The sequence below is a fragment of the Gopherus flavomarginatus genome, chromosome 4 (genome assembly GCF_025201925.1).
Source record: "Gopherus flavomarginatus isolate rGopFla2 chromosome 4, rGopFla2.mat.asm, whole genome shotgun sequence".
NCBI classification, from domain to species: domain Eukaryota; kingdom Metazoa; phylum Chordata; order Testudines; family Testudinidae; genus Gopherus; species Gopherus flavomarginatus.
The window spans coordinates 164,994,182-165,010,002 of NC_066620.1; the positions used below are offsets into that span (position 1 = coordinate 164,994,182).

The 15,821-nt window shown below is 44.5% G+C and overlaps 1 protein-coding gene across 1 annotated transcript in view; it reads left to right on the forward strand.

Moving 5' to 3' along the window:
• LOC127049621 (uncharacterized) overlaps window positions 1-15,821 on the forward strand; it is a 1,817,862-nt gene that overhangs the window by 432,685 nt on the left and 1,369,356 nt on the right. Inside the window, exon 2 of the mRNA XM_050950723.1 lies at window positions 12,774-13,195. Coding sequence (XP_050806680.1) covers window positions 12,774-13,195 — 422 coding nt within the window. The remainder of the gene's footprint in view (window positions 1-12,773; window positions 13,196-15,821) is intronic.

A 15,821-nucleotide genomic window follows, 5' to 3' on the forward strand; every position in this document is an offset into this window, starting at 1 on the left:
AGTTTCAAATTGTTGTGGTTTTTTTCTTACTGCAATCATTCAATACTGATCTAGGTATAACATTCCCCTTCCCTATATAGTAAAGGTAGGTAACAACCCAATATAAGCAGAGACAAATTAAATCAATCCATGCCCTAGACACACCCCAGAATAGGGTCTCCACATAATTATTCTGCAGCAAAGGATAGACAGCTGGAGGCAGCCCTCCTCCCCTGAGCAGTGCATAAGGTTGGCTCTGCTTTGGAGGGTTGTAAGATCAGGTAGATTCCTCCTGAGTTGTAGGAGTAGCAGCTATCTCTCTGCTGGAGAGTATTTTCATACTCAGGCAGTCATTATTACATCAGCTGCACCGCTGGCCGCTGCTACCTGCAGCTCCCATTGGCAACTGCGCTCTCATGAATACAGGATAGCTATCTCTCTGTTTCTTTCTCATCACTTTTAACCATATCATATATGCAACACTCTACACCTGAGTAGTGAAGCATTAAAACTGCAATGTGAAAATTACCAATTCTTGATGTAGAATGCAGTAAAATGTTGGCTGTCACTCTGCCATACAGAAAGTCTTTAACTATCAGACAATTATAAATCAAGAATACTAAACTCCAGGTGGTAGAAAAAATCTTTTTTACATACGTGCTCTAGATGAGGTTGCCAGAACTGCTTTTGCAGATTATAGAGTCTTTGCAGATGATGATGGAATTTGTAGCAAGGCAGTGTTGAAGTGCCATTCAGGAAGAATGCTGCCAGTGTATGAACCATTTCCTCAGCTGGAGGAAATCAGCATAGCTCAGCTGAAAACTATGAGATGGCATAAACATTCTGTAAATGTTTTATCTGTGTTCCTGTCCATGAGGAATATGGTACAATGTGTTGGATGACCAGCATGGCAGTGATGAAGTCCTCAAGGCATACAGATGTGGAAGAAAACAATATCCTCACTCTGAGTTTGAAGCAGCAGCCCAGAGTCAGCTTTATTACGAGCAATTGCAATATGCATGGGAGAGTACACATAAGCAGGGGATCTCCTCCCTAGGCAGGTCTCTGTTAGATAAACAATTAGGGCAGCATTTATACCTTTTGTTACAGACAATAGTGATCAATGACCGCATCTTGTTTATACATATTCCTTCTGATATCTTACTTTTCTCAGCAGTTCTTGCTACAGTCTGTATTCCATTCTTACCTAACACAAGGTCAAAAAACAGTATCTCTTAGGTGTTTTTTTTCCATTCGCTTTCCACTTGCCCAGACCCTGCCTGAAATCTCATGTTATTAGAGCTAGTGTTAACTTTTAGGAATAAAGTAGGAGTTAGGCTAAGATATCTGTGTTCAAATTCCCTTTACTCTTTTCTCTGCTTCCACACAGAGATCACTGATTGACTGGTCTCAGGGATGTCACTAGCTGTTAGAATGAACCTAGAAAATTAAGTCAATAGAGCTGTGCATATTGTTGCCTGTCGGAGACAAACTCAGTTCTCGCTTTTTGTTTGGGTGCAGCAAAATCAAATACTTTATTATTTCTCCAGCAATGCAATAGATGGAGGGAGTGCCCTAGGACACAGGGTCGCCCCAGTCCCGGACAGGTCTCTCAACAGATAAACAATTACAGCAAGCATTTTTACCTTTGTTACAGACAATAACAAGCAATAATACAGACAATAATAAGCAACAACTGCATTTTGTTTATATATATGCCATCCTACTATCTTATTTTTCTTACTTCTGGAAGGCGCCAGTCTACGTATTTGGTTATTAGTGCAAGGTCGTGACAACTTCTCACACAGTTCTTTTCCACTTGCCTCACACTATCCTCACTTCTACAAGTCTCACGTTACAGCTGGCCTAACTCTTGCTAACAAACTGACATGCATTAAGATCCCCTACAAATCCTTGTCAATTCTTTCCCTTCTTCCACATGCCCCTCAGTTGCGCAATAACAGATGCTGGGACCTTGCAGGTTGGTTTCCTATTGGAGGAGATATCAATTATGCAGATTTTGGTTATCTTTTTTGTGCAACATTTTTGTTTTACATCATATACTCCAATCCTTGAACAGAGACATCAATGATGAGATTTTATCTAGCTTCAGAGGAAATGCTATGGCCTATGTATACAGGAGGTCAGACTGGATGATTGTAACGTTTCCTTCTGGCATTAGAGTATATGACTTTATGAGAGATGATTACGAACAGGATACATGCAACATCTTCCAGGAATCTAAGGCAAAAGACCTATGCTCAGTTCCCAAGTTGCAACACTGCCTCAAGAACTGACTTTGATTAGAAAGATTAATACAGAGAGCAAACTCCCTTGCTGCTTGCCACAGATCCCCAAAAAGAAACTGCATCAGAAAACTAGCAAAGCAGTGCTCACACTCTAAAGGAAAAATACCTGACTGTATAAATCACCCATCTGGTGACTCTCACGAGAATACCAACTGATGATCCAGCCCATAATATAGTTGGACTTCTAGAAATTAGTTTTTCAGTACAAATAACTCTCAACATTTCCATCTATTCCAAGATACCCATGGTCACTACCTGTTCAGGCACAGAGGACAGCTATAGGATCTAAATTTCTAATGTAGAAAACCAGACATTCCACTGAACCAGCCAAAAATAATCTTGCTAATAAAGTGACTGTTATATAACATTGTGGGTGAATGTATTAACCTTTATTTTATCATAAACTTTTATGTGCATTTTTGTATAATAAGCTTCTGAAATATATTTTATGACTCTTAGTGACTCTGCTTTATGCCCATGTGTCTCTCCAGCAGTGCAGAGTCAACTACCACTGATTTAAATCCACAAGATTTGTATTTATCAGGCACTATTTGTTGGCTCTCATCACAGCAACTATAAAGATGCACTTAAGTCTCCTCATTTTTAGTCAGGCTTTCTACTATGATTACTTAAATAGGCGTTATGCAAGTTAGGAAAAACAGCAGATTAAATGGCCTATAATATTTTCATCGTGTAAAATATGAAAAAAAAAATTATGTGGCACAATGTGTTGAACATTCCCCCAGACCAAGAGGTCTGATGTGTTGTTGCGCTCAAAATTTCAGGTATTCTTTTATTAATGTGCATGGGTATCCCCAATGCTGTTGGATCCCTTTCATATGAACAAAGACAAAATCAAAGAATGTTCCTAGTGAAAGTGATTATTCAAACAATTCTCTATTAAACTTCAAACATAAAAGGGTATTTTATTTACTTACAAGAATCCATTAAGATATAAAATCAATGTTTCAGATGCTCTCTGGCCTTTTCTTTACATCCTACTGGATTTTTGTAAGTAACTCTTGTTTATTTAGTTTAACACATAAGAGAGAATTACTGGATATGAATAATTATTTTTGGAAGCAGTGGAGGGAGGATGGGTGGTTTATAGCCATGGCATTCTGTACACTGATGTGAGGTAGAGTAGTACGGGAACCAGACTGCAGTTTACAGCTGAGGTGAGAGATGATGAAAGTCTGGACAAGGGTCATGCTGTCAGGGCTACAGAGACAAAAATATTTTTAGAAATAATGTTAAGGAAGAAATTAGAGAATTTGGCAAGAGGATGGATATGCAGAAGAAACTTTGTAAGTGTGCAGCAGTTGCCTTCTGTTCCTTATATGACAATTTGGGGAATCTAAGTACAATTTTTGAATTCTGTTTGATATTAAGAACTCTCTGTGCATTTCTTTCAACTCTGTTTTGAATGTAGGTTTTGTTTGCCTTCTCTGCTGTCTTCTTACGTGCATGTTGAACTGAAAATTCAAAGGAGGTAACATGGGGATAACAATAAGAGGTTGTTAAATCTTGATAGTCTTCTGTTTACATGGAAGCATCCTTGAACAAAATAAGTGATAAGACCAAGGTACCAATCTGCCCAGATAGGCTGGTAACACTGGTCTCCAATTTTTGAGAAGTCGTCTGCTTCAGAGATAAAATGTGATATTTATTATGTATTTTGATGTGCTGAATTCAAATATGACAATTAAAACAACTGATTGGCTACTGTTTCTAAGATATTTAAGTTTTTACATTTTATGTCTATGTATATTGTGTAGATACCAGCAAAGAATCCTGTGACACCTTATAGACTAACAGACGTATTGGAGCATGAGCTTTCGTAGGTGAATACCTACTTCATCAGATGCATGTAGTGGAAATATCCAGGGGCAGGTATATATATGCAGGCAAGCTAGAGATAATGAGGTTAGTTCAATCAGGGAGGATGAGGCCCTGTTCTAGCAGTTGAGGTGTGAAAACCAAGGGAGGAGAAACTGGTTTTGTAGTTGGCAAGCCTTTCACAGTCTTTGTTTAATCCTGAGCTGATGGTGTCAAATTTGCAGATGAACTGAAGCTTAGCAGTTTCTCTTTGAAGTCTGGTCCTGAAGTTTTTTTGCTGCAGAATGACCACCTTAAGGTCTGCTATAGTGTGGCCAGGGAGGTTGAAGTGTTCTCCTACAGGTTTCTGTATATTGCCATTCCTAATATCTGATTTGTGTCCATTTATCCTTTTCCGTAGAGACTGTCCAGTTTGGCCGATGTTCATAGCAGAGGGGCATTGCTGGCATATGATGGCGTATATTACATTGGTGGACGTGCAGGTGAATGAACCGGTGATGATGTGGCTGATCTGGTTAGGTCCTGTGATGGTGTTGGTGGTGTAGATATGTGGGCAGAGTTGGCATCGAGGTTTGTTGCATGGATTGGCTCCTGAGCTAGAGTTACTATGGTGCGATGTGCAGTGACTGGTAGGAATATGTTTCAGGTTGGCAGGCTGCCTGTGGGCGAGGACTGGCCTGCCACCCAAGGCCTGTGGGATCATTGTCCAGGATGGGTTGTAGATCCCTGATGATGCATTGGAGGAGTTTTAGCTGGGGACTGTATGTGATGGCCAGTGGAGTCCTGTTGGTTTCTTTCTTGGGTTTGTCTTGCAGTAGGAGGCTTCTGGATACACGTCTGGCTCTGTTGATCTGTTTCCTTATTTCCTTGTGCGGTATTGTAGTTTTGAGAATGCTTGGTGGAGATTTTGTAGGTGCTGGTCTCTGTCTGAGGGGTTAGAGCAGATGCGGTTGTACCTCAGTGCTTGGCTGTAGACAATGGATTGTGTGATGTGCCCAGGATGGAAGCTGGAGGCATGAAGGTAGGCATAGCGGTCGGTAGGTTTTCAGTATAGGGTGGTATTGATGTGACCATCACTTATTTGCACCGTGGTGTCTAGGAAGTGGACCTCCTGTGTAGATTAGTCCAGGCTGAGGTTGATGGTGAGGTGGAAGCAGTTGAAATCGTGGTGGAATTTTTCCAGAGACTCCTTCCCATGGGTCCAGATGATGAAGATGTCATCAATGTAGCGTAGGTAGAGAAGGGGTGTGAGTGGACAAGAGCTGAGAAAGCATTGTTCCAGGTCAGCCATAAAAATATTGGTATATTGTGGGGACATGCGGATGCCCATAGCGGTGCCACTGAGCTGGGGATATATATTGTCATCAAATTTGAAATAGTTGTGTGTGAGGATAAAGGCACAGAGCTCAGCAGCCAGTTGTGCTGTGGCATCATCAGGGATACTGTTCCTGACAGCTTGTATTCCATCTGTGTGTGGGATGTTTGTGTAGAGAGCCTCTACATCCATCGTGGCTAGGATGGTGTTTTCTGGAAGGTCATCAATGCATTCCTCAGGAAATCAGTGGTGTCATGGAGGTAGCTGGGAGTGGTGGTGGCATAGGGTCTGAGTAGAGAGTCCACATATCCAGACAGTCCTTCAGTGAGAGTGACAATGCCTGAGATGATGGGGCATCCAGGATTTCCGGGTTTGTGGATCTTGGGTAGTAGGTAGAATAACCCTGGTCGGGGCTGTAAGGGTATGTTGATTTGTTCTGGTGTTAGTGTAGGGAGTGTCCTGAGTAGATGGTGCAGTTTCTTAGTGTATTCCTCAGTGGGATCTGAGGGAAGTGGCCTGTAGAATTTGGTATTGGAGAGTTGTCTGTCGGCCTCCTTTTGGTAGTCAGACCTGTTCATGATGACAACAGCACCTCCTTTATCAGCCTCTTTAATGATAATGTCAGGGTGGTTTCTGAGGCTGTGGATGGCATTGCGTTCTGCATGACTTAAGTTATGAGGCAAGCGATGTTGTTTTTCCATAATTTCTGCCTGTGCACGTCGGCGGAAGCATTCAATGTAGAAGTCCAGACTGTCATTTCAACCCTCAGGAGAATTCCATTTGGAGGTCTTCTTCTTGTGCTGTTGGTGTGAGGGTATCTGTGTATCAGTGCGCTGTTCAGTGTTGTCCTGAAAGTATTCTTTGAGTCAGAGACGGCGAAAGTAGGCTTCCAGATCGCCGCAGAACTGTATCATGTTGGTGGAAGTGGCAGGGCAGAAAGAGATTCCCCGAGATAGGTCGGACTTTTCTTCTGGGCTGAGTGTGTAGTTGGATAGACTGACGATATTGCTGGGTGGTTTGGGGGTACCACAGTTGTGGCCCCGTGAGGCAGGTAGGAGTTTAGACAGCTTACAGTCCTTTTTCCTTTGTAGAGAGGTGAAGTGAGTAATGTAGATCTCCTGTCTTATTTTAGTGAAGTCCGTTTGTATGGAAGTTTGGTTACTAATGAGAGTTTCCAGGTTGGAGAGCTCTTTTTTGATATTTTCCTGTTTGCTGTATAGGATGCTGATCAGGTGGTTCCTCAGTTTCTTTACAAACTTTACAAATACAGACAGATATCATCTTCCTTTCCAAATGCAAATGGATGGACATCATACCAAATGGACTAAAGGTAAAAAATCCACTGCTATCTACATACTGCACAGATCACAGTGAGAGATTATGCCATACTCTATCAGAGAAACTGAGGAACACTTCAACCTCCCTGGCCACACTATAGCAGACCTTAAGGTGGCCATCCTGCAGCAAAAAAAGTTCAGGACCATACTTCAAAGAGAAACTGCTGAGCTTCAGTTCATCTGCAAATTTGACACCATCAGCTCAGGATTAAACAAAGACTGTGAATGGCTTGCCAACTACAAAACCAGTTTCTCCTCCCTTGGTTTGCACACTTCAGCTGCTAGAACAGGGCCTCATCCTCCCTGATTGAACTAACCTCATTATCTCTAGCTTGCCTGCATATATATACCTGCCCCTGGATAATTCCACTACATGCATCTGATGAAGTAGGTATTCACCTACGAAAGCTCATGCTCCAAAACCTCTGTTAGTCTATAAGGTGCCACAGGATTCTTTGCTGCTTTTACAGATCCAGACTAACACGGCTACCTCTCTGATAATTGTGTAGATAGTAGAGTTTTAATCATAAATTGTAAACCTAGGTCTTTTCATGTGTTTATGGTTGCTTTACATGATAATATTTCACCTGTCCTGTCTATGTAATACTTTAAAAATCAGCAAAAGGGTTATATAACCACAATTTATTATGAAACAAAAGGCAAAAAACTATTATGTACATAATTTAGTCCTATTCAGTGTCTACTCGGCGCTTCTTGGCTTGTCTCTTGTGTTCATTAAATGGAGCATCTCTTGCCACTGTCCAGCAATAGTCTGCAAGCATTGATGGGCTCCATTTGCCCTGATAGCCTTCCAGGAGATTCCACTGCTGTAGTCTGGAGCCCAACAGCTCTGCCTTACTCTTGGGTAGTTCCAAATCCCTGACAAGGTCATTCAGTTCACCTTGTTTTATGAGGTGTGGTTCAGAGGAGGAGGATGGGAGAAAATGTGGGTCCTGTGACATGGATGGTTCAGGACCAGAAGTTTCATCCTCTTCCTCTTCCTCGTCTGACTCAAGTGAGAATGATTCTGGTGCATCAGGAACCGGCAGTCCTTCTCTGTGGGGTACTGGGCATATAGCTGATGGAATGTTTGGATAATGCACAGTCCACTTTTTCTTCTTTGACACACCTTTCCCAACTGGAGGCACCATGCAGAAGTAACAATTGCTAGTATGATCTGTTGGCTCTCTCCAAATCATTGGCACTGCAAAAGGCATAGATTTCCTTTTCCTGTTCAACCACTGGCCAAGAATTGATGCACAAGTGTTGCAGCATATGTGTGGGGCCCACCTCTTGTCCTGATCTCCAATTTTGCAGCCAAAATAAAGTTGATAGGCTTTCTTAACCATAATGGTTATACTGTGTTTTTGTGATGCAAAAGTCACTTCACCACAAACATAACAGAAGTTACCTAGCTGTTCACACAAGTACGAGGCATCTCTGCTCACTTTGGCTAAACAGAAATGTGTCCCTTTGCAAAATCAAACACTGAGAAATAAGAGAGCATGACACTGTATGATTTCTAGAGCTGATATAGGGCAATTTGTTCAGCAGAGTGATGTAAGCTTCATTATGATTGCATCATCCATGACTTCTAGGAATAACATGATGCAATTCATATCATGTATGAGGCAATACCAGCTTTAGATTGCATCATTCATTGTTTTGCCTAAAAAGCAAGTACTGTCCAAACCCAGTCATAGATTTATTCATAGATCCAATCAAAGATGTATTTTAGTCATTTCTGGTTTAAATTGAGATCCCTTCCCTTTATAACTCACTTCTCCTCCACCATTCCCAAGTCAAGGGTCATATATACTGACCCAATAGCATATCTTGAAAACTAGAGCCAATCAACAATTTTAAGCATCATTTTTGTTCTCAGTGACCCAGAATTAGTAAAGTTGGACTACATTTATTTCAGAAGCATTTTGGCTGTAGAGCAGTGTAATTACACAACTGATCTTCTGGTGTTGGACTTTATTCACCTGATGAGGTAGATCAGGTTTTCCTGGACATGACTTTATTTTTGGTAGTCCACTCTCTTTCTGGGTGAATTTTTGAAATAAGAGTCAAAGTCCAGGGTTTTTGCAGAGCAGACATTACAGCTCAGAAAGAGCACCGGTTGATCCACTTCCTGATTGCTCCCCTTCCCTGTGTTCACAGCTGGTTGGTCCATTTCCCTGCAACCCTGACTCTCAGCCCTGTGGAGGGGATGCATTAGGGAAGTGCTGAGTGAGAACTGGTGCTAAGCTTGCACTAGCTGCCCTTTCACCATGACAGGGAGTGACACTGCCCCTCCCTCCAGAGAGTACCGCCCCTGCAGGTACCCTCTCCAGCACTCCACAGGTATTTGCTCCCTGTACACATCCACCCCTCCAGCATCCCCCAAATATTCCTTCCAGCTCCACCACAGTGTCCTCTTCTTGGGAACTAGCAAAGGGGATTACAAATTTATAAAAGGAGGACTCTCTCACCAGCCATTGTAGCGTGAGAGTGAATACATCAGAAGCAGAAAGCAATGGTGTGCAGCAGGAGAAGGGATCTGCATCTCTCTTGTGCTTTCTAAAGTAAGGAGTAATTGTTTTACAGTCACTTTTACAGAGTTTCTCTGTATGTGCTTCAACTACTACTTGTCTTTGGAGAGGTCAACTGTAAGCCAGAGTTCCCATCAGGGTGGAGCTCTGTGAAAGGGTATGCTTAAATAACCAGGGTGCCTTGAGGGTTCAGAATGGTTCAAGATCTCACTTCCATGAAGAGGTAATAGAGAGGCTATGCCCAGGATGTGTGCCAGAGAGCCTATCCAGACAAAGGGAAGCTTAAAAGAACATGAGTCCAGTATGTAGGCCCCATACACAACAGCTTGGTGTGTGTCAAGCAGGTGGAGGTTTACCAGGGCTGTAATCCTTGGAACTCTGTTGGGCCATCTCTATTTTGAGTAATACCTTCTTCAAGTAAGCACCTTATTCATGGGACTGAGGTATTAAAAGTTGGCAAGTTCAAAACTGGTACATTCAAATACTTTTTTGCATGTGGAATTAGACTGGATTTGTATCATATATTGTCATAAACAGATAGCTAAGGGTTAATGTCTCTTTCACCTGAAGCACCTGACCAGAGGACCAATCAGGAAGCCGGATTTTTTCAACTTTGGGTGGAGGGAATTTAGTGTCTGAGTCTTTTGTCTGTCTGCCTGCTTTCTCTGAGCTTTGGAGAAGTAGTTTCTACTTTCTAGTCTTCTGTTTCTAAGTGTAAGGACAAAGAGATCAGAGAGTAAGTTATATGGTTTCTTTTCTTTGGTATTTGCATGAATATAAGTGCTGGAGTGCTTTGATTTGTATTCTTTTTGAATAAGGCTGTTTATTCAATATTCTTTTAAGCAATCGACCCTGTATTGTATCATCTTAATACAGAGAGACCATTTGTATGTATTTTTCTTTCTTTTTATATAAAGCTTTCTTTTAAGACCTGTTGGAATTTTTCTTTACTTCAGGGAAATTGAGTCTGTACTCACCAGGGAATTGGTGGGAGGAAGAAATCAAGGGGAGATCTGTGTGTTGGATTGCTAGCCTGATTTTGCATTCCCTCTGGGGGAATAGGAAAGTACTATTTGTTTCCAGGATTGGAAACAGAGAGGGGGAGTCCCTCTGTGTAGTTTCACAGAGCTTGTGTCTGTGTATCTCTTCAGGAGCACCTGGAGGGGGGAAGGGAAAAAGGATTATTTCCCTTTGTTGTGAGACTCAAGGGATTTGGGTCTTGGGGTCCCAGGGAAGGTTTTTCAGGGGGACCAGAGTGCCCCAAAACACTCTAATTTTTTGGGTGGTGGCAGCAGGTACCAGGTCCAAGCTGGTAACTAAGCTTGGAGGTTTTTCATGCTAACCCCCATATTTTGGACGCTAAGGTCCAAATCTGGGACTAAGGTTATGACATGAGTGGCAGCAGGTGGGATATAGACAGAATCCAGAAGCCAGTAGGAATATTATATTTTTCTCTTCTCTGCTAAGGGCTTTTTAGCAGAGATAAACAGTTGGTTTTAAAAGGGAACCAGAGAGAATTTTTTTTTCTGCTCTCTCTGGCAGTTTGTGGCTTGCATGTTAAGCGAGAAGCCATTAAGAGACTGTTGAGGGTCTTTTGTCACACAATAGCACTCCCATTGAGAGTCATTACCAGCACTATATGAATGCAAATAAAGTGGTTTTTCAGGTTTACTTAACATTGAAAATTAGCTAAAGGCACTGTTGCTAGGCAGACTTCAGGAGGCAACAGAGAACCTGCAGTTCAGAAGATAAACACCGGAGGGCACCCCAACACAAGAAAACAGGAACCATGACTTCTAAGGCAAAAATTGAGGCCGAAGAACAAATCAAAGAAGCTGAACACAGGCGAGAGATGGAAAAACACAAACAGGAACTGGAAATAAAACAAAAAGAGATGGAGATGAAAGAAAAGGAAGAAAGCATGAAACTGGCAGCCTTCCAAAGAGAACAGGCAGCCCAAGAGGCAGCACACAAAAGAAAACTAGAAGAAGAAGAGGTAGCCTACCGAAGGAAACAAGCAGAAGAAGAGTTGGCCCACAGAAGGAAGCAAGAAGAAGAGGAGGCGGCCCACCACCGAGAAATGGAAAAACAACAAAAAGAAATGGAAAAACAACAAAAAGAGAATGAAGAGAAGGAAAAACAGAGAAAACATGAACTGGACTTGGCAAAAGCTGGGCTGCATGTGCCAGCCAACCCTAACAACCCGGCGCCAATTATTGCTCCACAGCACAGGAAATTTCCCACCTACAAGGCAGGTGATGACACCGAGGCCTTCTTGGAAAATTTTGAAAGAGCCTGTCTTGGGTACAACATCCCCGAAGACCAGTACATGGTAGAATTGAGGTCACAGCTCAGTGGACCTTTAGCAGAGGTGGCAGCTGAAATGCCTAAGCAGCAAATGAATGACTATAAACTTTTTCAAACCAAGGCCAGATACAGAATGGGGATAACCCCAGATCATGCCCGTCGGCGCTTCAGAACCCAAAAGTGGAAACCAGAGGTGTCATTTCCCAAACACGCCTACTACATTGCAAAAAACTATGAGGCCTGGATAACAGGAAACAACATTCAAACCTTGGAAGAACTGCACCTCCTCATACAAATGGAGCAGTTCTTGGATGGTGTTCCTGAAGACATCACACGGTACATACAAGATGGAAATCCCAAAGATATCGCTGAGGCAGGGGAGATTGGAGCCAAATGGATGGAACTGGCAGAAAGCAAGAAAGCTACTGTCAAGGGGAATGATTACCCCAGGGGGCACACAGACCATAAACCCTACAACCGAGGACAGCCAAAGACCCCACATACCACCCAAGTAAAGCCACAGATACCCTACCCTTCAACCTCACCAGTCTCCAGTAACTCACCTCGGCCCAGTGACCCATCAGATGGAAGATGCTTTAAGTGTAATGAACTGGGACATATCAAGGCCAACTGTCCAAAGAACACCATGCGAGTGCAATTCATTACACCACCATCACACCAAAGATCCCCAGGCCCAGATGCCTCTCAAATACCCTTGGAGCGAAGGGAAAATTTGAGAGTGGGCGGAAAGAAGGTTACTGCGTGGAGAGACACGGGGGCACAAGTGTCAGCTATCCACCAATCCTTCGTTGACCCCAAATTCATCAACCCAAAGGCCAAAGTTACAATTTACCCCTTCATGTCACGAGCTGTAGGCAAGTCTACGGCTGTAGACTTGCCTACAGCTGTAGACTTGCCTACAGCTCAACTGCCTGTCCAGTACAAAGGCTGGTCAGGAATGTGGACTTTTGCAGTCTATGACAATTATCCTATCCCCATGCTACTGGGGGAAGACTTGGCCAACCAGGTGAAGCAGGCCAAGAGAGTGGGAATGGTTACACATAGCCAAACCAGGCAAGCTTCCAGACCCATTCCTGTTCCTGAGCCGTCCACAGAGGCCCCGTCTGTGTTACCAGAGACCCAGGCAGAGGTAGTGGACCCGGATTCCATGCCTACCACTGAAGCAGCCACAGCATCTCCAGTCCCAGGCCCGGAACTGGAACAGCAACCAGCACCAGCAAGTGCAACCACATTTTCAAACTCAACGCCAGAGGGCACCAGCGAGCCAGAACTGGCAGAAGCAACAGACAGCCATACCCAAAAGGCTCAGCCAGAGCCTGAAATACCCTCAGGTGCACCAGCGGAGAGCGGTTCACCAGCAACGGAAACAACCCCATCACCTACATCGCTTCCAGAGGGACCAAGCCCAAGTCCACAGTCTGAGGAAGAACTGGTGACCCCAGCCTCAAGGGAACAGTTCCAGGCTGAGCAGGAAGCGGATGACAGCCTTCAGAAAGCTTGGGCGGCGGCACGGAGCACCCCACCGCCTCTCAGCTCTTCTAATCGATCCCGGTTTGTTATAGACCAAGGACTTTTATACAAGGAAATTCTTTCTGGTGGACACCGGGAAGAATGGCAGCCGCAAAAACAGTTGGTGGTTCCAACTAAGTACCGGGGGAAGCTCTTAAGCTTAGCCCATGATCATCCCAGTGGCCATGCTGGGGTGAACAGAACCAAGGACCGGTTGGGGAAGTCCTTCCACTGGGAGGCGATGGGCAAGGACGTTGCCAAGTATGTCCGGTCTTGTGAGGTATGCCAAAGAGTGGGAAAGCCTCAAGACCAGGTCAAGGCCCCTCTCCAGCCACTCCCCATAATTGAGGTCCCATTTCAGCGAGTAGCTGTGGATATTCTGGGCCCTTTCCCAAAAAAGACGCCCAGAGGAAAGCAGTACGTACTGACTTTAGTGGACTTTGCTACCCGATGGCCAGAAGCAGTCGCTCTAGGCAACACCAGGGCTAACACTGTGTGCCTGGCCCTAACAGACATCTTTGCCAGGGTAGGTTGGCCCTCTGACATCCTTACACCTTAAGGGTCTAATTTCCTGGCAGGGACCATGGAAAAACTGTGGGAAACTCATGGGGTGAATCACTTGGTTGCCACCCCGTACCACCATCAAACCAATGGCCTGGTGGAAAGGTTCAATGGAACTTTGGGGGCCATGATACGAAAATTCATCAACGAATTCTCCAATAATTGGGACCTAGTGTTGCAGCAGTTGCTGTTTGCCTACAGGGCTGTACCACATCCCAGTTTAGGGTTTTCACCGTTTGAACTTGTGTATGGTCACGAGGTTAAGGGGCCATTACAGTTGGTGAAGCAGCAATGGGAGGGGTTTACGCCTTCTCCAGGAACTAACATTCTGGACTTTGTAAGCACCCTACAAAGCACCCTCCGACACTCTTTAGCCCTTGCTAGAGAGAACCTAAAGGATGCTCAAGAAGAGCAAAAGGCCTGGTATGACAGACATGCCAGAGATCGGTCCTTCAAGGTAGGAGACCAGGTTATGGTCTTGAAGGCACAACAGGCCCATAAGATGGAAGCATCATGGGAAGGGCCATTCACGGTCCAAGAGCACCTGGGAGCTGTAAACTACCTCATAGCATTTCCCAATTCCTCACTAAAGCCTAAAGTGTACCATGTTAATTCTCTCAAGCCTTTCTATTCCAGAGACTTACAGGTTTGTCAGTTTACAGTCCAGGGAGATGATGCTGAGTGGCCTGACGGTGTCTACTACGACGGGAAAAAAGACAGTGGTGTGGAAGAGGTCAACCTCTCAACCACCCTGGAACGTCTGCAGCGGCAACAAATCAAGGAGCTGTGCACTAGCTTCGCCCCATTGTTCTCAGCCACCCCAGGATGGACTGAACGGGCATACCACTCCATTGATACAGGTAATGCTCACCCAATCAGAACCCCACCCTACCGAGTGTCTCCTCATGCCCAAGCTGCTATAGAACGGGAGATCCAGAACATGCTACAGATGGGTATAATCCGCCCATCTACCAGTGCATGGGCATCTCCAGTGGTTCTGGTACCCAAACCAGATGGGGAAATACGCTTTTGCGTGGACTACCGTAAGCTAAATGCTGTAACTCGTCCGGACAACTATCCAATGCCACGTACCGATGAGCTATTGGAGAAGTTGGGACGTGCCCAGTTCATCTCTACAATAGACTTAACCAAGGGGTACTGGCAAGTACCGCTAGATGAACCTGCCAAGGAGAGGTCAGCATTCGTCACCCATGCGGGGGTGTATGAATTCAATGTCCTTCCTTTCGGCCTTCAAAATGCACCCGCCACCTTCCAGAGGCTGGTAGATGGTCTACTAGCTGGACTGGGAGAATTTGCAGTTGCCTACCTCGATGATGTGGCCATTTTTTCAGACTCCTGGCCCGAACACCTACTACACCTGGAAAAGGTCTTTGAGCGCATCAGGCAGGCAGGACTAACTGTTAAGGCCAAAAAGTGTCAAATAGGCCAAAACAGAGTGACTTACCTGGGGCACCAGGTGGGTCGAGGAACCATAAACCCCCTACAGGCCAAGGTGGATGCTATCCAAAAGTGGCCTGTCCCACGGTCCAAGAAGCAGGTCCAATCCTTCTTAGGCTTGGCCGGATACTACAGGCGATTTGTACCACACTACAGCCAAATCGCTGCCCCACTGACCGACCTGACCAAAAAGACCCAGCCAAATGCAGTTAAGTGGACTGATGAGTGTCAAAAGGCCTTTACTCAACTTAAGGCAACGCTCATGTCTGACCCTGTGCTCAGGGCCCCGGATTTTGACAAGCCATTCCTAGTAACCACAGATGCATCTGAGCGTGGTATAGGAGCGGTGCTCATGCAGGAAGCAACAGATCACAACTTCCATCCTGTCGTGTTTCTCAGCAAGAAACTGTCTGAGAGGGAAAGTCACTGGTCAGTCAGTGAAAAGGAATGCTATGCCATTGTGTACGCCCTGGAAAAGCTACGCCCATATGTTTGGGGACGGCGGTTCCAACTACAAACTGACCATGCTGCACTAAAGTGGCTTCATACTGCCAAGGGGAACAACAAGAAACTTCTTCGTTGGAGTTTAGCTCTCCAAGATTTTGATTTTGAAATTCAACACATCACAGGAGCTTCTAACCAAGTTGCT